This window comes from Sylvia atricapilla, chromosome 3 (assembly GCF_009819655.1).
Source record: "Sylvia atricapilla isolate bSylAtr1 chromosome 3, bSylAtr1.pri, whole genome shotgun sequence".
NCBI classification, from domain to species: Eukaryota; Metazoa; Chordata; class Aves; order Passeriformes; family Sylviidae; genus Sylvia; species Sylvia atricapilla.
In genome coordinates, this window is record NC_089142.1 from 93765655 (window position 1) to 93781226 (window position 15572).

The 15572-nt window shown below is 43.8% G+C and overlaps 1 protein-coding gene across 6 annotated transcripts in view; it reads right to left on the reverse strand.

Annotated features, from left to right (window-relative positions):
- The window catches only part of ESRRG (estrogen related receptor gamma), a 392895-nt gene extending 378080 nt beyond the window's left edge, over positions 1-14815 (reverse strand). For 2 of the 6 annotated variants that reach the window (XM_066316200.1, XM_066316193.1), the window contains exon 1: positions 14728-14763. Coding sequence is in view for 1 of the 6 variants with exons in the window: in XM_066316190.1 (XP_066172287.1) it covers positions 14728-14729 (2 nt within the window). In the remaining 5 variants the exon portion in view is untranslated. Of the gene's footprint in view, positions 1-13529; positions 13591-14727 lie in introns of those variants that run through there. The other 4 variants (XM_066316190.1, XM_066316205.1, XM_066316206.1 and 1 more) reach the window with 4 other exon arrangements.
- Positions 14816-15572: the final 757 nt, after the last annotated feature.

Sequence of the window (15572 nt, forward strand, 5' to 3'; positions counted from 1 at the left end):
AAATGAGCTTGCATTTGTCTGTTGGAACACAAATATCTGCGTAGACATTTGGCTTGTGCCCTAGCAGTAATGAAACATTAAAAAGCTAATTTATCAGAGATCAGGATTCAGGGTGGGGCCCTTGACTAATGTGAGATCCAAGTCTGCTCAGAATAAGCTCACCTCTTAGTTTCTGCCATCTGGCTTCTTACAAGAGTTGAGTCTAGTATCAGAGGAATTTGAGTAGCTCTAAGCAAAGGGATCAGAATTTGGCTTGCTTGATAGAGATAAAAGTTGCCAAACTGCCATCACCGTGTCATAAGATGCCAATCCATGGCAGGCAAACTGTGCAGTGCTAAGTGGCACCTCTCCAAATGCCCTTGACATCCAGTGTGGGCCGGACCCACTGTAGAACCTGCTTGGCCATGTTTAATATCTGCCCTTCTTAAAACAACAGTCACAAATGGTGCATTCCATAAAAACATAAACAGTGTGGACTGTGCAACTGCCAAGACAGTTATTTAAAATGCAAACAGAATTTAAGCCCTTTCCCCTTTGACACGCTGCACAAATATTAAAGCAACAAGCAATTTACAGTCTGCACTTCAGCAGCCGTGCTGTGTGCGCAAGGGACAGGCAGCACACTGGGGAAAGTACAGGTGCAAAACAGTACTTGATGGGCCTCATTCCTGGGGCTGCAGATACTCACTGCAAGATTTCCAGAATGCCTCTTGCCTTCCCAAACAGACCACAATGCCAAAGTTGCAGGAGGCGGCTATCGAGAAGGTATTATATTTAATGGCAGATAGGCTCTATCCATGATTAAGGTCATATCTCAGGAATTCTCAAAAGCCCATTATTGTATTTTATTCTTAATGTGTAAGTGCTAAAGGAGTCCTGGAAGCCAGAAATCCAGGATTACCCCATATAATTCAATGTTTTCACAGGAGGCTACAGTCATGCTCTCTGCTGCTTCCCTTCTCTTGCCTGAATAACCTTAAATGCTGATGGGTAGGGGCTCAAAAGGAGAGTGGAAGCAACCTATGCATGGAATAGTTTACAGACTGAAAGAAGAGCAAACACAAAACCCTTCATCCCTGAACTTGAATTTTCCAAGTGCTCTGTTTTATGTAATAACAGAGGAGCTGATACTATTGCAATAGAGAAGAATGGAGCCAAGACACTCCATTATGGAACCCCAACACTGTTTTTATTTATTATCTTCCATGAGGTTGCCCAACTTCACCTGGCATCTTAAGTTAAAAGATGGATAGGTCAATATTGGGTCTTAAATAATTTTGCATAGAAGGACCTCGCGTCCATCTAGACCCTGCTTGAAGCACATTGACATTATCCATTGGCTTTAAAAGTTCATTGACTTCTGACTTTTCAGAATGCGTCAGTAGATCCCCAGGCACACACAAAAAGCTGTGCTTGCAAAGATGGGCTAGATACAGGTAGAAAATGGTGTACAGAAGCATGTAGGGAGGCCTCTCCAGGCATCAGCCAGGGTGACAAAGCATGCTGGCCCATGGGTTCCCAGGCTGTATTCACAGCCCTGGAATGCCTGCTGGAAACACTCCCCTGTAATTTAGCTCATTTGGTGTGCATTAAAGATGCTCATTTCTAGACCCCTCAGTGAAATATGATACTGAACTCATTCTTCCCCTTACACCAGCAAGCCTCAGATGGCCAAGAGGCTAATGGGAAGGAGAGAACATCAGTTTTAATCCAGTTGTTGATGATGGAAAACTATGAGAAAAGTGAAAAGATCTTATTCCACAGACCCAAGGCATTTACTTATATTTAACTGCCTAACCTCAGTCAGAGCCCTGAATTCCATTGCACTAGATGGATGTTATGGTATGGTGAAGTCTTATTTGGTAATTACCTGGTCAGAGCCACAGACTAGAAACATGATATGCAGCCAGTGAAAGCCCAGTGGCTTTCATACCAGTTTATACTAGCTGAGAATCCAGTTTTCAATTTTGAATTTAAAAATGGAGAAGTTGCATTTTTCCGTGGCATTTGGGTCATATTATACAGGAAAAAAAAAAAAAAAAAAAAAAGAAGCAAGAAAATAAAAACTAAAGTTGTTTCTATCTATATAAGCAAGATAGAAGCAGAAAAAAAAAAAAAAAAAAAAAAAAAAAAAAGTGAAATCTTTAGCAATGATATTCTACATTCAGATTATTAGGTATTTCAGTATTGGTGCCATGTGGATTACTGCTTAACTTTAGGGCAGCAAGGTAAGCTCATTTTCTTCCCTCTGTCTTTCAGCCACCATTAGGGCTGCAACCTTCCCATCCTCCAGGGAGAGGGAGAGAAGTTACACAATGGGTGTTTTTCCATGGGCGGATGTCTAAATGTGAAGGGAAACAATTGAATTTTAATGACAATTTTGAGACTCTTGAAGTTAATTTCTGGGCAGTGCAGAAATTAGTGGGGCTGGGGCTTGCTGCTGCCAAGAGCTGCATGTTCTCCTCTCCTTCTGATGTTAGCAGGACTACAGGTCTCAGCTTTTGGCTGAAATAACTCCCAAAATAGTAGGTCCTTCTCTTTTGCCTTCTCTCAAAAGGGAGAGCAAGAGACCTGCTGCTGTCAGACAAAACCACGTGTCAGTGCAGAGCAATGGCTACAAAAAAACAGGGTAACTGCACCAGATTTAACTGCACACTACCAGAGAGGTGTTCTCATTTACAGCATAGTAGCATTATCTGGGGTGGAATGGTAAATTTGTTAGGTGCTGCACTGAACATTTAACCAGAAAAAGTTCCTGCATCCAAAAGCACTACAAAAATGATTGCGGAAGGAGAGTGGCAAACAATGGGATATCCTGGGAAAAAAGTACACCAATGATTGCAGCAAAGGCAGCCAGCTATGAAGGCTTTTCCTACACGCAGGGTAAGGATAATTCTGCCAAGGAGGCAAGTTATTTCCTTTTCAGCTACGCTATTTCCACTGCATTACTGAATCATGGTTTGTTAATGCTTACAAACCTCAAGTTTAAAAAGCTTTAGGAACTTTGTCATACCTAAGACAATACACACCAATTTATCAATTTCTATAAAAATACATGATCCAGTAGGTTTTAGGGTTGTGGTTTTCAGGGTGGGGTTTTTAAATGCCTTTAATAAGAAAGGAATAATTTTGGGTTTGTTTTTGTCTTAGAAGATGCAGAAAGTAATATAAAGGATACTCCCAAAATCTGTATGTATCTACTTGTAGATAGCAAAGTAGAACATAAAAGATGCTTCAAAATAATGCCAGTCATTTAACCTGCTCTGTAGTTGGATGATAGAGTCTCAAGCATTTTCATGGAAAGCACGAGACCAACTACAAAGGACTGTCTTTCCAATGTTTGGCTATGCAGTTATAGCCCCAAACAGGTCATGGAAGGGATCAGCCTTCTCCATGTTACCCCTCTGGTCAGATGGCAGCTCCAGCCAAAAGGAAAGCAGAAAAGAGGACAGCCGTAGCCACCTGGCACTGCCTTTTTGCACAGCAAAAAGCAGGCAGGGGAGGAGGGACCTGGTAACCAGCCAGGTGTGGCAGCGCTTACAAGCCGGGCTGCCAAGCTGGAGCTCATCCTCTGAATGGGATTCTGCAGGGGAGCCACGGAGAAGGTAACATTGGGGAATTGCTTCCCTTGCAAAGATCTCTGCGTCCCCATTTACCCTCTCCCGTGAGATGGCCAAACATGCCTCATATTTGGCAGAAAACTTTCAGCTGGTATTGAGTATTTTACTGTGTCCACCAGCCTGCTACAAGGTGTACATAAAACATCGTTTAACATGTCCCTCAAGTTCTCTCACATTGCAGCCAGTTCTCATTAGTTACAGGAGAATTAAAAAAAAAACCTTAGGGAGACTCACATTACTGGCTGATACCAAACCATTTTCTCCTAACACTGTTTTTTATATACAGTACCAAGAGTTTAGCTGTGTTATTTCCTTCTTCTCACTTATCTCACCAAGGGTGATTTTACTTATAGCAATTTTTTTCATTGTGCTACTGGACACTATGGTACAGTTCATTGCTCTAGAACAACTTCACTAGTTTAGAAACTCCATCATGATTTGCCACTAGATTCCTGCTGAGAAGTAGAGGCACTAGGTCACAAATACCCCTTCCAAGTCCTTATGAAGCCTTCCCAAGAACCTGTGTTACGCTTATCAGGCTTGCACACACAGCTAAGTCTCTGTGCCCCTGTTCTGAGCCCTTGGGATGTGGGTGCTCAGTTAAGACTACAGAAAAAGGAAGAGCTTGACCATGATCAACAGTCAATCATTTTAGTGGCTGTTAATGTAAAAACATATTCCTAACTTTACTTACTACAGCCAGATACACGGTGGGAGACATGGTTTTGCATGAACCAATTTCTTTTTTCTCTAACTCTTTTGTATGAGTAATGATTTTTGAAAGATTGATGTAGTAATGTTCAGTTGTTATGAGACTGCTGCTTCACATTTCTAAGTCACCAAGACCGCTCAGAGTTAACATCCAGAAACAGTTTCCTCTGTTCCAGCAGTAGCTGCCACTTCTCAGGACAATTCTTTAAGTACAAGTCCAACAGAAATGGCCCTTCTCTACTACAACTCATGTTTTCTGCCTCAGCTTTTATGCTGCTGTGAGCATTTACAAAATGGGATGCCAGCTTTCCTCCCCCCGCCCTCAGTTCAAGAAATGCTATGCAAGAGTAATTCCATCTGATTTCACATAATTCTGCTCTTGCACTTAAAAATACGGGAGCTTACAGTCAAGAAGTTCTTTGGATACTGGAAAGATTACCAGGTTTTCCAATCCTCATACAGATGACCACAAGCAACAAGCTTTATAGACATTTGATGAGTGAAGGGTTGCCACTAAATGAAAGCGTGTCACAAAGCTTTAGAGGAAATCATTGAAACAAGGTGTTAGGAGTTTCTGATGGCACTGGGAAATGAAAGCACTTTATGGGGCTGCAGCAACTGTGTAGGAAGTATATGCAACCTGCTCTGTATTCCTAAAACGATCACCAACATGTCATTGGGAACTCAGGCTCCTGAGAGTCATTTCTCTCTCTGTGCCTCAGTTCTCTTATATGAAAGTCAGGATTATGTCTTTGGTGCCCCTTGGAAGAACAGGACAAGTTCACCTGTTAAATATCAAGTGTTACAATCAATCACAGATTTACCACATCTTTTCTACCCAAACATTTAAAACTATTAATATCAAAATAAGCCACTCAAAAATTAGTAAAGATTGCAGAAGTGCCAAACAGCAGAACATGAATCTCAGTGATTTCAATGGATGAAATCCTCCAATGGATGAAAGCCAGCCTCAGAGATAAGATTAGCTTCAATGTGATTTGAAAGATACCAGCACTCCAATGATAAATTATTTGTTCTGCATTTTCTGTTAATTCAGGAAAGATCTATGCCATTTCCATCACAGCCCCTCAGCTATTGTTCCCTCCCACTTTGAATATTTTCCTATGAATGCTGCTTGCTATCTAACAATCAAAAAAACTTTAGACCCCAGCATTCTATGGTTGAATGCATTGTATGTTTTCCCTCTTAAAGAATTTTTATTTTGAAATAGTGATGAAAATTTATTTGCCAGGTAATCAGTAAAGGAATTGAGATATAATTTATGATTTATAGTCACTCTCACATGGGTTTGCTACAGGTCATCCTTTCTTAAATAATTACTGAAAATGTAGTATCTAACCTTCCTTAAGCACAACTGCATTTTTTTTATTCTACCAAGACAGATAATGTTGGATGTATAAAGTTCCTCTTTAATGTGGCACTTCCTTAAAAGCAAGTTTGTCCCCTTGAGTAAATTTTTCCTTGGCTTACTGAGATATATATACACACACCACACACACATCTGTATCTGTCATAGATATCTATATTTATCTATCACACTTACACCACTGCAAGATGCTATTACAGATTGGGAAAAGAGAAACAAAAAGGACAAATTTCTCTACTCAGTATTTAAGAGAAGTTGGTATCACTGAATTTAGAAGCATAAATTCCTATTTTTTTTTTTTTTCCTGAATACACCATCCACCCCAGCAACACCTGATGTCAGTAGTAGTTCATGTGTGTGTACAGCTGAAAAATTTTTATATCCAGTTGTCACTGGAATCCATCACTGGAATAAGTTTGGGGTTTTTTTAACATATGTAAAAGATTCAATTAGTCTAAAAGTATTTAGCACTTCACTACAAAAACATATTAAGAACTCCAAGTGTCTTTTGAACACTACACTGTGTCCTACTAAGATGCATGTTACTTCCAACATTTTTCAAGTAGACAAGATGAATATGGAGGGAGGAGAAAAGAAAATTATTCAGAGAAAATTCAAGTTAGAAAGAAAAAAAAAATCTTATTCATAGTTCAGAGATCTGTGCATTTTTAATTCCTGATTTAAAGAACTATTTTAAATTATAAATTGCAAGCCTATTTCAGATATCTTGCTGTTTTCATGTGAATACAAAAATATGAAAGAATAAGGTAAAAAAAAAAGATATTAAATAGTGATTTAATTTGTTCAGAAAGCACTGAGTGATAAGCATCTGCATGGAATTACACAGCTCAATTCTACTTGAAAATTTTCCTAACTGGAAGAAAATGTGCAAGTTCCTCATCCATTTTAACAGCCATCATGAATGGATGTTAAACTTAGCAGCAACAGCTCATTGGCAGCTTCCCAAGACTGGCATCAATGTAAGAATTTGTATTTGATATGAATGAAAATAAAATCATTAATGCTGTATTTGAATGGAGGTTTGAAATAGTTAAACACAAAATACCAAAATGCCACTCACGGACATGATAACTATTTCAGGGAGAGGGAGGAGGGCAAACTTCCTACTGCCTGATGAAAAACAAAAAAATATTAAGTAGAGATATTTGAAGAAATTAAGGCCTGGAACTACAGTTTTCAACAAAGAGGATGATGTCAGTTCTCTGCATTTCTGCACAAGAAAACCAAAATGCTGGCTGGGATTTCCACAACCCAAGCAGTAAGAGGAAGCTATTCAAAGTCAAAAGAGTTTCGATGGAAACAGACCAGAGCATTTATCTTAATTGGTTACTTAGAATGAACTGATACTGATTTATAATCTTTTCTCCCTCTGTGTTTAGAGCCAGAGCCACTCACACATTACTGATGTATTTTCAAAATCCCACACATGGGCAACAACATGCAATTCTTGCAAATATTTTAAGGGAAGGGATTGCCTGTATTTTGCCAGTGCTGTACTTCAGGGTCACGAGTCACTGTGAAAATATGGAGAAATATTTATTTTTGTGCTTTGAGTAAGAAGTTATTTGTGACAGAATATAAACATGGGGAAGTAGTTCCTAAGTTTATTATTACTACTCTATTTATTAAGAATGACAAATTTTGAAACAGTTGAAATACTTAGATGGAATTAAAATGCCATTATTTCCAGTATCTTCTGCAAATATTCAGTCAGCATCCTAATTGTACTCCTATCCTATATGATGAAATGAGCTCCAGCTCTCTCCATACATGACATAATAGTAAGGAAAAAAATCTAAATGCTATTTATTCAACAACTGAATCTTAGCCAAAGTGAACTACTATTTACTATGGCTGCTGGTAATTTTAGACATATAGCAAGCACATAAGGCACTTGTAACTTTCGAAAGCCTGAAATTTGGATTATCCTGTAGGCTCTTTTAATTTTGTTATGTATATACTGACAGAATTAAACACAGGCATTTAAAGGAAAAAAAATTATTTTGTTAAGGCTGACCTAAGCAAATAAAAGAAAATAAATATAGTATCAAAGATGCTAACGCTCTAATCTCAATAAAATTCTTCTAGGTATGTGCTCTCCTTTCCTCTCTAGCAGCATGTAATTCTCTGCAGGGATGTCAAGGGGACCATTCTCTCCATTTTCCTAAAGTTAGCAAGCCAACATCTGCTAAATGCAGCACGACATGCTGTTTACCTTTGTTGTAAACTTGAGGCTTTTCCATCTAAGAACTGTATAAAAGAATCAGTATTCATTCACACCTATGCCTAGAAGTATCCATTACAAAGCAGAGTGCTCCTTTTTAATCTCCTCCTTATTCTGATTTTATGCCATATTCCTCTGCACTGATGCTGTTTGGAATTGCTCTAGATATATTAATAAATGCAAGGAAAGTAAAACAAAAAACAATGGAGGTTTCCCCCTCATTTTCTACAAGTATTTATTGACAGACAAAGGTGATAAAAATCCAGAGGTGAAAGGTCTTGCCTGACATCTCCTTTAAATTCGTCAGTTTAACAAACTGCTACAACACAGAAGTTTTGTCCCCTGCTCCAAAAACCAAGATGACAAAATCCCAAACTATATGTTTAGATTTGCCTTTTAAAATCCTGTGCAATATTTAGTAACTTGTATTCGATAGCAGAATTTCCAAGGGAAATCATAGGGGGTTGTCTGTTTTGTTCTGATTTTTTAAAATGTATATACATTTCTCATCTGCTGAAAGGAAATTACCTACATCAGCAAAAAGCACAGGTAAAGAGAAAAGACTAATTAATATAAAAAATGCAACCACCCTTTCTTTAGTGAATGCTTTTGAATCAGAAAATAATTTTTCTCATGCTGCAGAAACCCTCTATTTGAACAAGCACCCACTAACATCACTTGTTCCTCTAATTGTCATCATTACTGAGACAGAAGCAGCCTTTGTTGATCACACACAGCATTCTCTAAAATCCATTTTTCCAATTAGGTTTTTATTCTCCTTTTTGTCCGTCTGCTTTTATTTAGTTTTGAGCACAATTACAGCTGTACTTGAGTTAACTTGTGGCAGTAAGGCATTTGCAGAAGCTGTTGCTCTCAGTAACATTGGCTGTTACTGATTACAGCATTGCTTAAGGCAGATTCCTTGTCCTAAATGGCATTGAACATTTTTACCTGGATATTGCAACACCACATTATGAGCACTGGGATATAAACAGAACAGTAAGCAGTGCTGCTGGCCTCTGGATTTAAACAATAGGCCAATAGACTTGTGTGAGCAGACACAGCTAGAAAATCGAGCTATCACCACAGTATCTGATGCAATGTCTGTATCTTTCTCTAATTTGCTACTGACCAATTATTACATTCAACTCCGGATCACGATCCTAAATAATAAAAGTCAAAGTTTTCATGTACGTCTTCTGTGTTTGAGTTGCCACCTTGAAATAGCTAAAGCTGTGGTTTACAGTTGCAAGGTTCCCAGATTTCTCACTGGTATTGTGTGCCCTCAACATCAGAAAAAACAAAGCCAGAACAGGCCCCACATCACCTCAAATCAAACCCCATTTCATTGGAAAAATAGGTTTCACCTCTGCCAGAAGGATGGGCTGACTTCTATAAGCGTATTCACATTAAAAAGATCCTGGTCTAGAACGTTTGTTTAGTCAACCCCAATTTGATCTCACCTCATTTCTCAACTTTGTTGAATACCAGGGAAAAAAAAAAAAAAAGTTACACAAATTCTGAAAATTTAGCACATCATAATAAACATTTGGGGCATTTTTATGTAATACAAAACTACTGCAAAGACAATATTTTCTTAAATCATTTTAAAGGATCTCTACCTATGTGAAAACAGCAAATATGTGTGGACATTCTCGTGACTACAAGAATTACATTCATGCAGCTTTTCAGTGAATGCTAAAGCGCTACAGATGTAATCAGTTATAAAGGTGGGAGTGTGGCAGCACTGTTAGGAAAGCGTGCTGGAGTTCAGAACTCTGACCTGGCTCTGTCTGTAGCCTGCTGTGATCTACTCCAATGCACCATATCAAAACGTCCTTTTCTCATATCAGCTTTCCTAGTACCTAACTCACCCAAATCAAGTGTTTTCCTACTCTCATGTATCGGGGGAAGAGATAAGAATCCTGTGATAACAGATGTTTGTGAAGTTATTTGGGATTTCTTAGTGCAAGGCAAAATAAGCTTGTAGTTCTCTAAAATTTAATAATGATTAGTAAAGAGGGGATAAGACTACTTCACATTGTACCAAATGAAAATGTTTTCCTTTTCCAAGGAAGCTTTGGTATTATTGTTACTACGGAACCATGCTGCAATCTCCCATTACCTGTCTTTTAAGCTGTGATGCTGCCCTATGAAGATAGTCCACCTACTTTGAAATTAAGCCCAAACTTGCTTAACTCCTGACAACACTTTACCATAGCCCTATCAAGCAAACATGAAAAGCAGCAAAAAGAAAGTGATGGACACACAGCCATTCTGAGACTGCATCCCAAACCAATACATGTGCCCTCAAATCTAGCATTCGGCAAACCTTCATCTCTGTCACCTACTGCCTCATCTCATGACGACATGTTCACTAATTATATTATTTTCTTCCCTTTCCCACCGGAAAGGTCAGAGAGGACGCTTGTTCCCCAGAAAGCGTTTAAATGGCGAAAGGGGTGCCGGGTCCCCTGGTGCTGTGGCATCAGGGGCCTCCTCTGCCTCAGCATCACTGCGGGCACGGCTCGGCTCCGGCACCCCACACCGACCCCCTGCGCAAGCGGGATTTGGGGAATAGCTGCCAGCCCTGGGAAGGGACCCCCACCCTCTTTCCTTGCTCACATATCCACTTATTGTAATTCCTCAGCTTTCGGCAACTTTGCTCCGCACCAGCAGCACCCCCTGGAAACTTCGCGAAGAAGAACAAAGGGGCAAAGAACAAAGAGCCGGGGAGGGGTAGGAAAGGGAGGAAAGGGAAGGGGGAGCTCCCCCCTTTCGGGTCAGGCCGGAGACCCTCCCTCCGGCCGCCCCAGGGTCAGCCCTGCCCGCCCGCCGCGGAGCCCCGGCCCGGCTGAGCGGGGCCGCCCCACCCGGGCTCTGAGCCCCACACACACCCTGCCGGGGCTTGCTCGGGGTCTGGCTGTGCCCGACCGCGCAGCGCCCGCTCCTGCCGTGCCCTCAGCCATGAGATAAGCGGGGGGAGGCTGCCCCGCTACCCCCGCACACGGCCGTGCCTCCCTGGCCGCGCAGCCCTGTCCCAGCGAGGGCCAGCACAGAACATCCTCGGCAGCATCCCCTGCGGGCGACCCGTCCCCCAGGACAGCAACACGTGTGACCCCACAGCCGCGGTCCCAGAGCCGGGGCCGCTCCGCGGGACGGCTTGAGGGGCTTTTAGGGACAGATTGGAAACAGCGAGGAGGAAGCCGAAGCGAAGCAGCGCTTCCCGTTTTGCTGCGGGCGTCCCGCTCCTCTCGCAGCAATGTTAAACTTTTGCCAAAGTATCGCTATGTACCCCTTTTCTGATGGTCCGCGTCCCTCACACCCCATCTTACCGAAAGCGACCCTCTGGCAAGCGTCCTGCTTCCTCTGTTATCTGTTAAACAACCTTGAAGAGGTGCAGGTGCCCTCGTTACCTGTTGCTATGAGGCCCCTGCCCTCTTATCGAGGGATGAGGGTAATTAAATCTGTTTTCGTGGCGCGGTCGTACTGTGCTGGCCGTGGGAGGTGTAAACCCCGTGCGGCTGCGGGCAGGGAGCAAGGGAAGAGGGGGAAGGTTTGGGCAGGACAGCCGTGCCCGGCGTCGCTGCCCGAGCTCAGAGCGCAGCCAGCGGGGCAGGGAGAGCCAAACCCCGGGCAGGGCAGCAATCCTGTCATTAGGGACCACACGCACTAAATGCCATCCTGCAACCACCTCTTAGAGAACGGCAGGGAATTATCATTATTCTTCTCGGGCAGGCATTTCCAATTTGGAGTTAATTGACGCGGTTCTTCATTTGAGTAATGACAAAAGGAAAGCCGAGCTTCACCTGAGAAACTTTAAGAGGTTTTTCTTTCCCCTCCTTCCCCCGTTCTTTCTTTTTGATTTAAGATAGAAGTGAGCTAACAGAACCTCACTTTCCTGAAGGTGAAATTAATCTAGTCCTCCATCAGGAGCGGGAACAAGCCGCGAGCCCAGTACAGAGGTGGGATGCGGGGGTCCAGGACGCGGTTCCGAGTTCAAACCGAGCTGGACTCCCTCTGTACCAGTCCCGCCGCTCCCAAATCCCGAGGAGGAAGAGCCCCGCAAGCCTCTGCCGGTGAGCATCCCTCGTAAGAGAAATCAGAGAATGATGGGGAACGGCACAAACAGTTTAAAAACCTGAGGCTGGCGAGTGAGGAGCATGAGGCAGAGCTGGAACATGCGTTTGTGTGAAACGCTGCCCTGGGAATGGGAGGAAAACTTGAGCACAGCCTGTGCCCTGAGTTAACTAAAGCCAATTACTTGTCTCCATATAAAAGGTTTCGCGTATGGTTACAGCTGAGGAAATACGAGAAGCTGATGAGTCTGTTTTGGTTATGATTTAATCAAATAAATTAAAGGAGAAGGGTAAGGATACGCCCAATCTGGGACTTAAAAAAAAAAAAAAAAAAAAAAAAAAAAAAAAAAAGAAAAGGCATGAGTTTTTTGGGACGCTCTCTGTCCAAACCCTTTCTTGTTGTACAGAGCAAAGCAAGGCTCTCCGGGTCCTCTCATCTCTTTTAGTGCTGGGTATTTGGGGTTTCTCTTCCTCTAGTGGAGTAACCTTTCATAAACGATTGCAATTTCGGGGGGGAAAAAGTGAGTAGGTGCCAAACCAAGCTGGGGGTGGGGCAGAATTTTGCGTTTCAAGCAATTTAGCAGACAGTAATTCTGCTTACAGCAGAGAGGTAGGTGGATACTTGAAAACATCTTCCACCGGGGTGTCCTACTTCGGCAATTCTAATTAAAACAAGGTTTAAAAGATGCAAAGAAAGAGCAAGCCTCTTGCTTTATTTCCAGTGGGCGTGGGGGATACCGTCAGGCACAAAGAGTGCTTCCAGCTTGTTCTAACGTGCACCTTTGTTTAAAAGAAAAAAAAAAATAATCAAGCTCGTCCTCTGATTTCAACTAATGTATTTTTAACTGGATTTCTTTCCTCTGCTTTCTGTGATCCGATACCTACCGTGTAGCCCTGGCCCACTTTCAGCCCTGCAGGTGCCCTGCATTATGTGCGTGTCTGAAAGAAAAGGGAAAAGTCTTCCATCTCACACTCTTTTGCCCTGTGCCTGTGCTTGGGAATTGAATCGTGTCCAAGACAGTGGTCAGCAAAACCCGCATCCTATTCCCCTTCTCGCTGTCTAACCCGAGAGGAGACGCGACTTTGTAGGTGCAGCCTGGCTGGCGTGGCTGTGACCGTCCAGCACCTCGGATCAATAAAGCAGCCAGTTTTCTGACGTTTCTTTTCCACGGCTGCTTATTGAAAAGGAGCCTTTACCGCCACCTATAAATAGCGCTGCGTCCAAGTCAATCTTGCGGTTTTTAAATTTTTTTTTTCTCTCTACATAAAGTAGCGAAGTTCTAACCAAGACACCGCAAGTTCTCCTTGCTGCTCAGCGAGGGCTCGCCCCGCAGGGGCTGCGCTGGGGGTCCTGGCTCCAAAGGCGGCTGCGCTGCCGCCTCCAAAGGGAGCGGGGGCTTTGGCAGAGCCAGCCCCAGTCCCGCACCGGCCGCCTTTGAACTTTGTTCGCAGGCATGGGAGGGAGAGCAGCGAATACCGATACTCACCGTGCTCTTTGGCTTTCCAGATGTAACTCCGTCTCTCCTTCTTCTTTGTGTATAAATGAGCAGAGGTTACATCCCGGGCACGCGGTATAATGCCCTGGATAACCCCGACCCTGCCTGTTAATTTAATGCTACGCTAACCTCGGAGTGTGTGATTGGAGCTCGAGTGTTGGGTTAGAAAAGCGCCTCTCCACGCTGGAAACAAATTCGCTTTCACTCTCCACACCCACCCCCTTTCCACGCGGAGTCTCCCAGCCCTGCATTCCTGCACAAACCAGGACACCTACCTTTCCGAGAGCCGCGTTCCCTAGCACAGAGTGCATTTTTTGCCCGCTCTGGAAACAACCGTGCGATTCCCCAGCCCCACGTGCCGTGCCCTGCCTGCTGCGTGGGGCTCGGATCGCCACGCCGAGCTCTGCGCTGCCGGGGAAGCGCTGAGACCTCGCGTAGGGGAAGGAAGGCGCTGCCTGTCGCCCCCCGTGCCCCTCGCTGGGGAAGGGGTGGCGGGGGCGAGGGGCCGGGGCTCGCTCCCTCTTCCCAAAATCGCACGCTCAGCCCGCGGGACTGGGCTGCTATTGGGGGCGCTTTCTACCTGCCTGCGCAGCGGGCTGGGGGCTGACGGACAGTCATTGCTGTACGCGGAGCGATCAAAACCCCTTATCCCCGCGTGATCTCGAGCTCTCTTTATTTATTTATTTCAAATTCCCTTTCAATTTCCCCAAATGAGGTTTGATGAATACAGCCCATTGTCCGCGTTGATACCAGGGTAATAATTGTCAGGGGGTCTGAGCGCTCCAGGAAAGGGAAAGCGGAGGAGAGAGGGAGGGATACAACCTCCGCTATCTCGCTGTTACTAATTCCCAGCCGGCTCGGACTCAGGGGACAAGGCGATCGCTTAACAAACCCTCCTCCTCCTCTCCCTTCACCACTCCTTCCTTCCCCTTCTCCGACACATTTTCTCCCCCGCGTTTGCCCACGTTTCATTCCTCTTCTTCATGAGGAATAAGCCGTGCAAACTCAAACTAAAAAGAAGTAAAAAAAAAAAAAAGGAAAAAAAAAAAAAAAAAAGGAAGGTGGGTGGGAAGGATGCAGGAGGGGAATTAAAAAAATAAGAAAGGGGAGGGAGGAGAAAAAGGACAGAAAGTGTCTGTGCCTGATCGCTGACCATCTGTGCAAAAGGTGATCATTGTTAGCTACTCACATGGCTGGTGGCAGAGCAGCTCTTAGCAATTAATAAGTCTCTCAGCTTGAGCTCTTCTTTTCCCTTTTGGATGGCAGCGCTCTCTGCGTGGCTCGCTCTCACTCGCGCGCACACACAAACCCGATCAGATGCTTCAGGACCGGCCACTTTGCGAGGGCAACAATACGGGAGGGTTTGTATTACTCCAGGTTCGTGTGTGTAGCCTATAAATAGCGAACTTTTTGATGGAATCAGCTAACAAATGAGAGGAGAAGGCGTAATTTTGCGCAGGGAGCCCCCCTTTCTCTTTGCCAGATTAAAACCCCCCAGGCAGCAGACAGAGCTAAAGTTGTGGGTGTGTGGAAAGGAATCTCACTTTACTGTAATCGTGCGCGAGATTTGTTTGTTTGTTTGTTTTGGGGGCTGTTTTTGTTCCTGCCCCCACCGCCACCCCCCACCAACCTATACGTTACAGCCTCCTCTCTGCCTTCCCAGCTAGGGGCAGGAACTGACCCGTATTAGCACCGACTTTAACTCCAAGTTGGGAACACACGGCGCATTTGAGGTTTTCCTTTTCGTGGTGCTGCCTGTTGTTGGTTTGCTGCTTTTTTTTTTCTTTTTTTTTTTTTTTTTTTCGGGAGTGGGGGGAAGATGTCCACGCGATACCGTGTGGAAGTGCAGGAGGCGGCCAGGCAGGCTTCCCTGAACGTGCCCTAATTTTGAAAGCAAATGAAGAACAGAAAGAAAACAGGTCGGAATTATGGAGGGGGGGGGCGGGGGGGGGAAAGGAGGGGAGAAGGCGGTACTTTAGTAGGGACGAAGTGTGTGACTGGGGCTTTGGGTCAGGGATGGCCCACCTCGAGAAA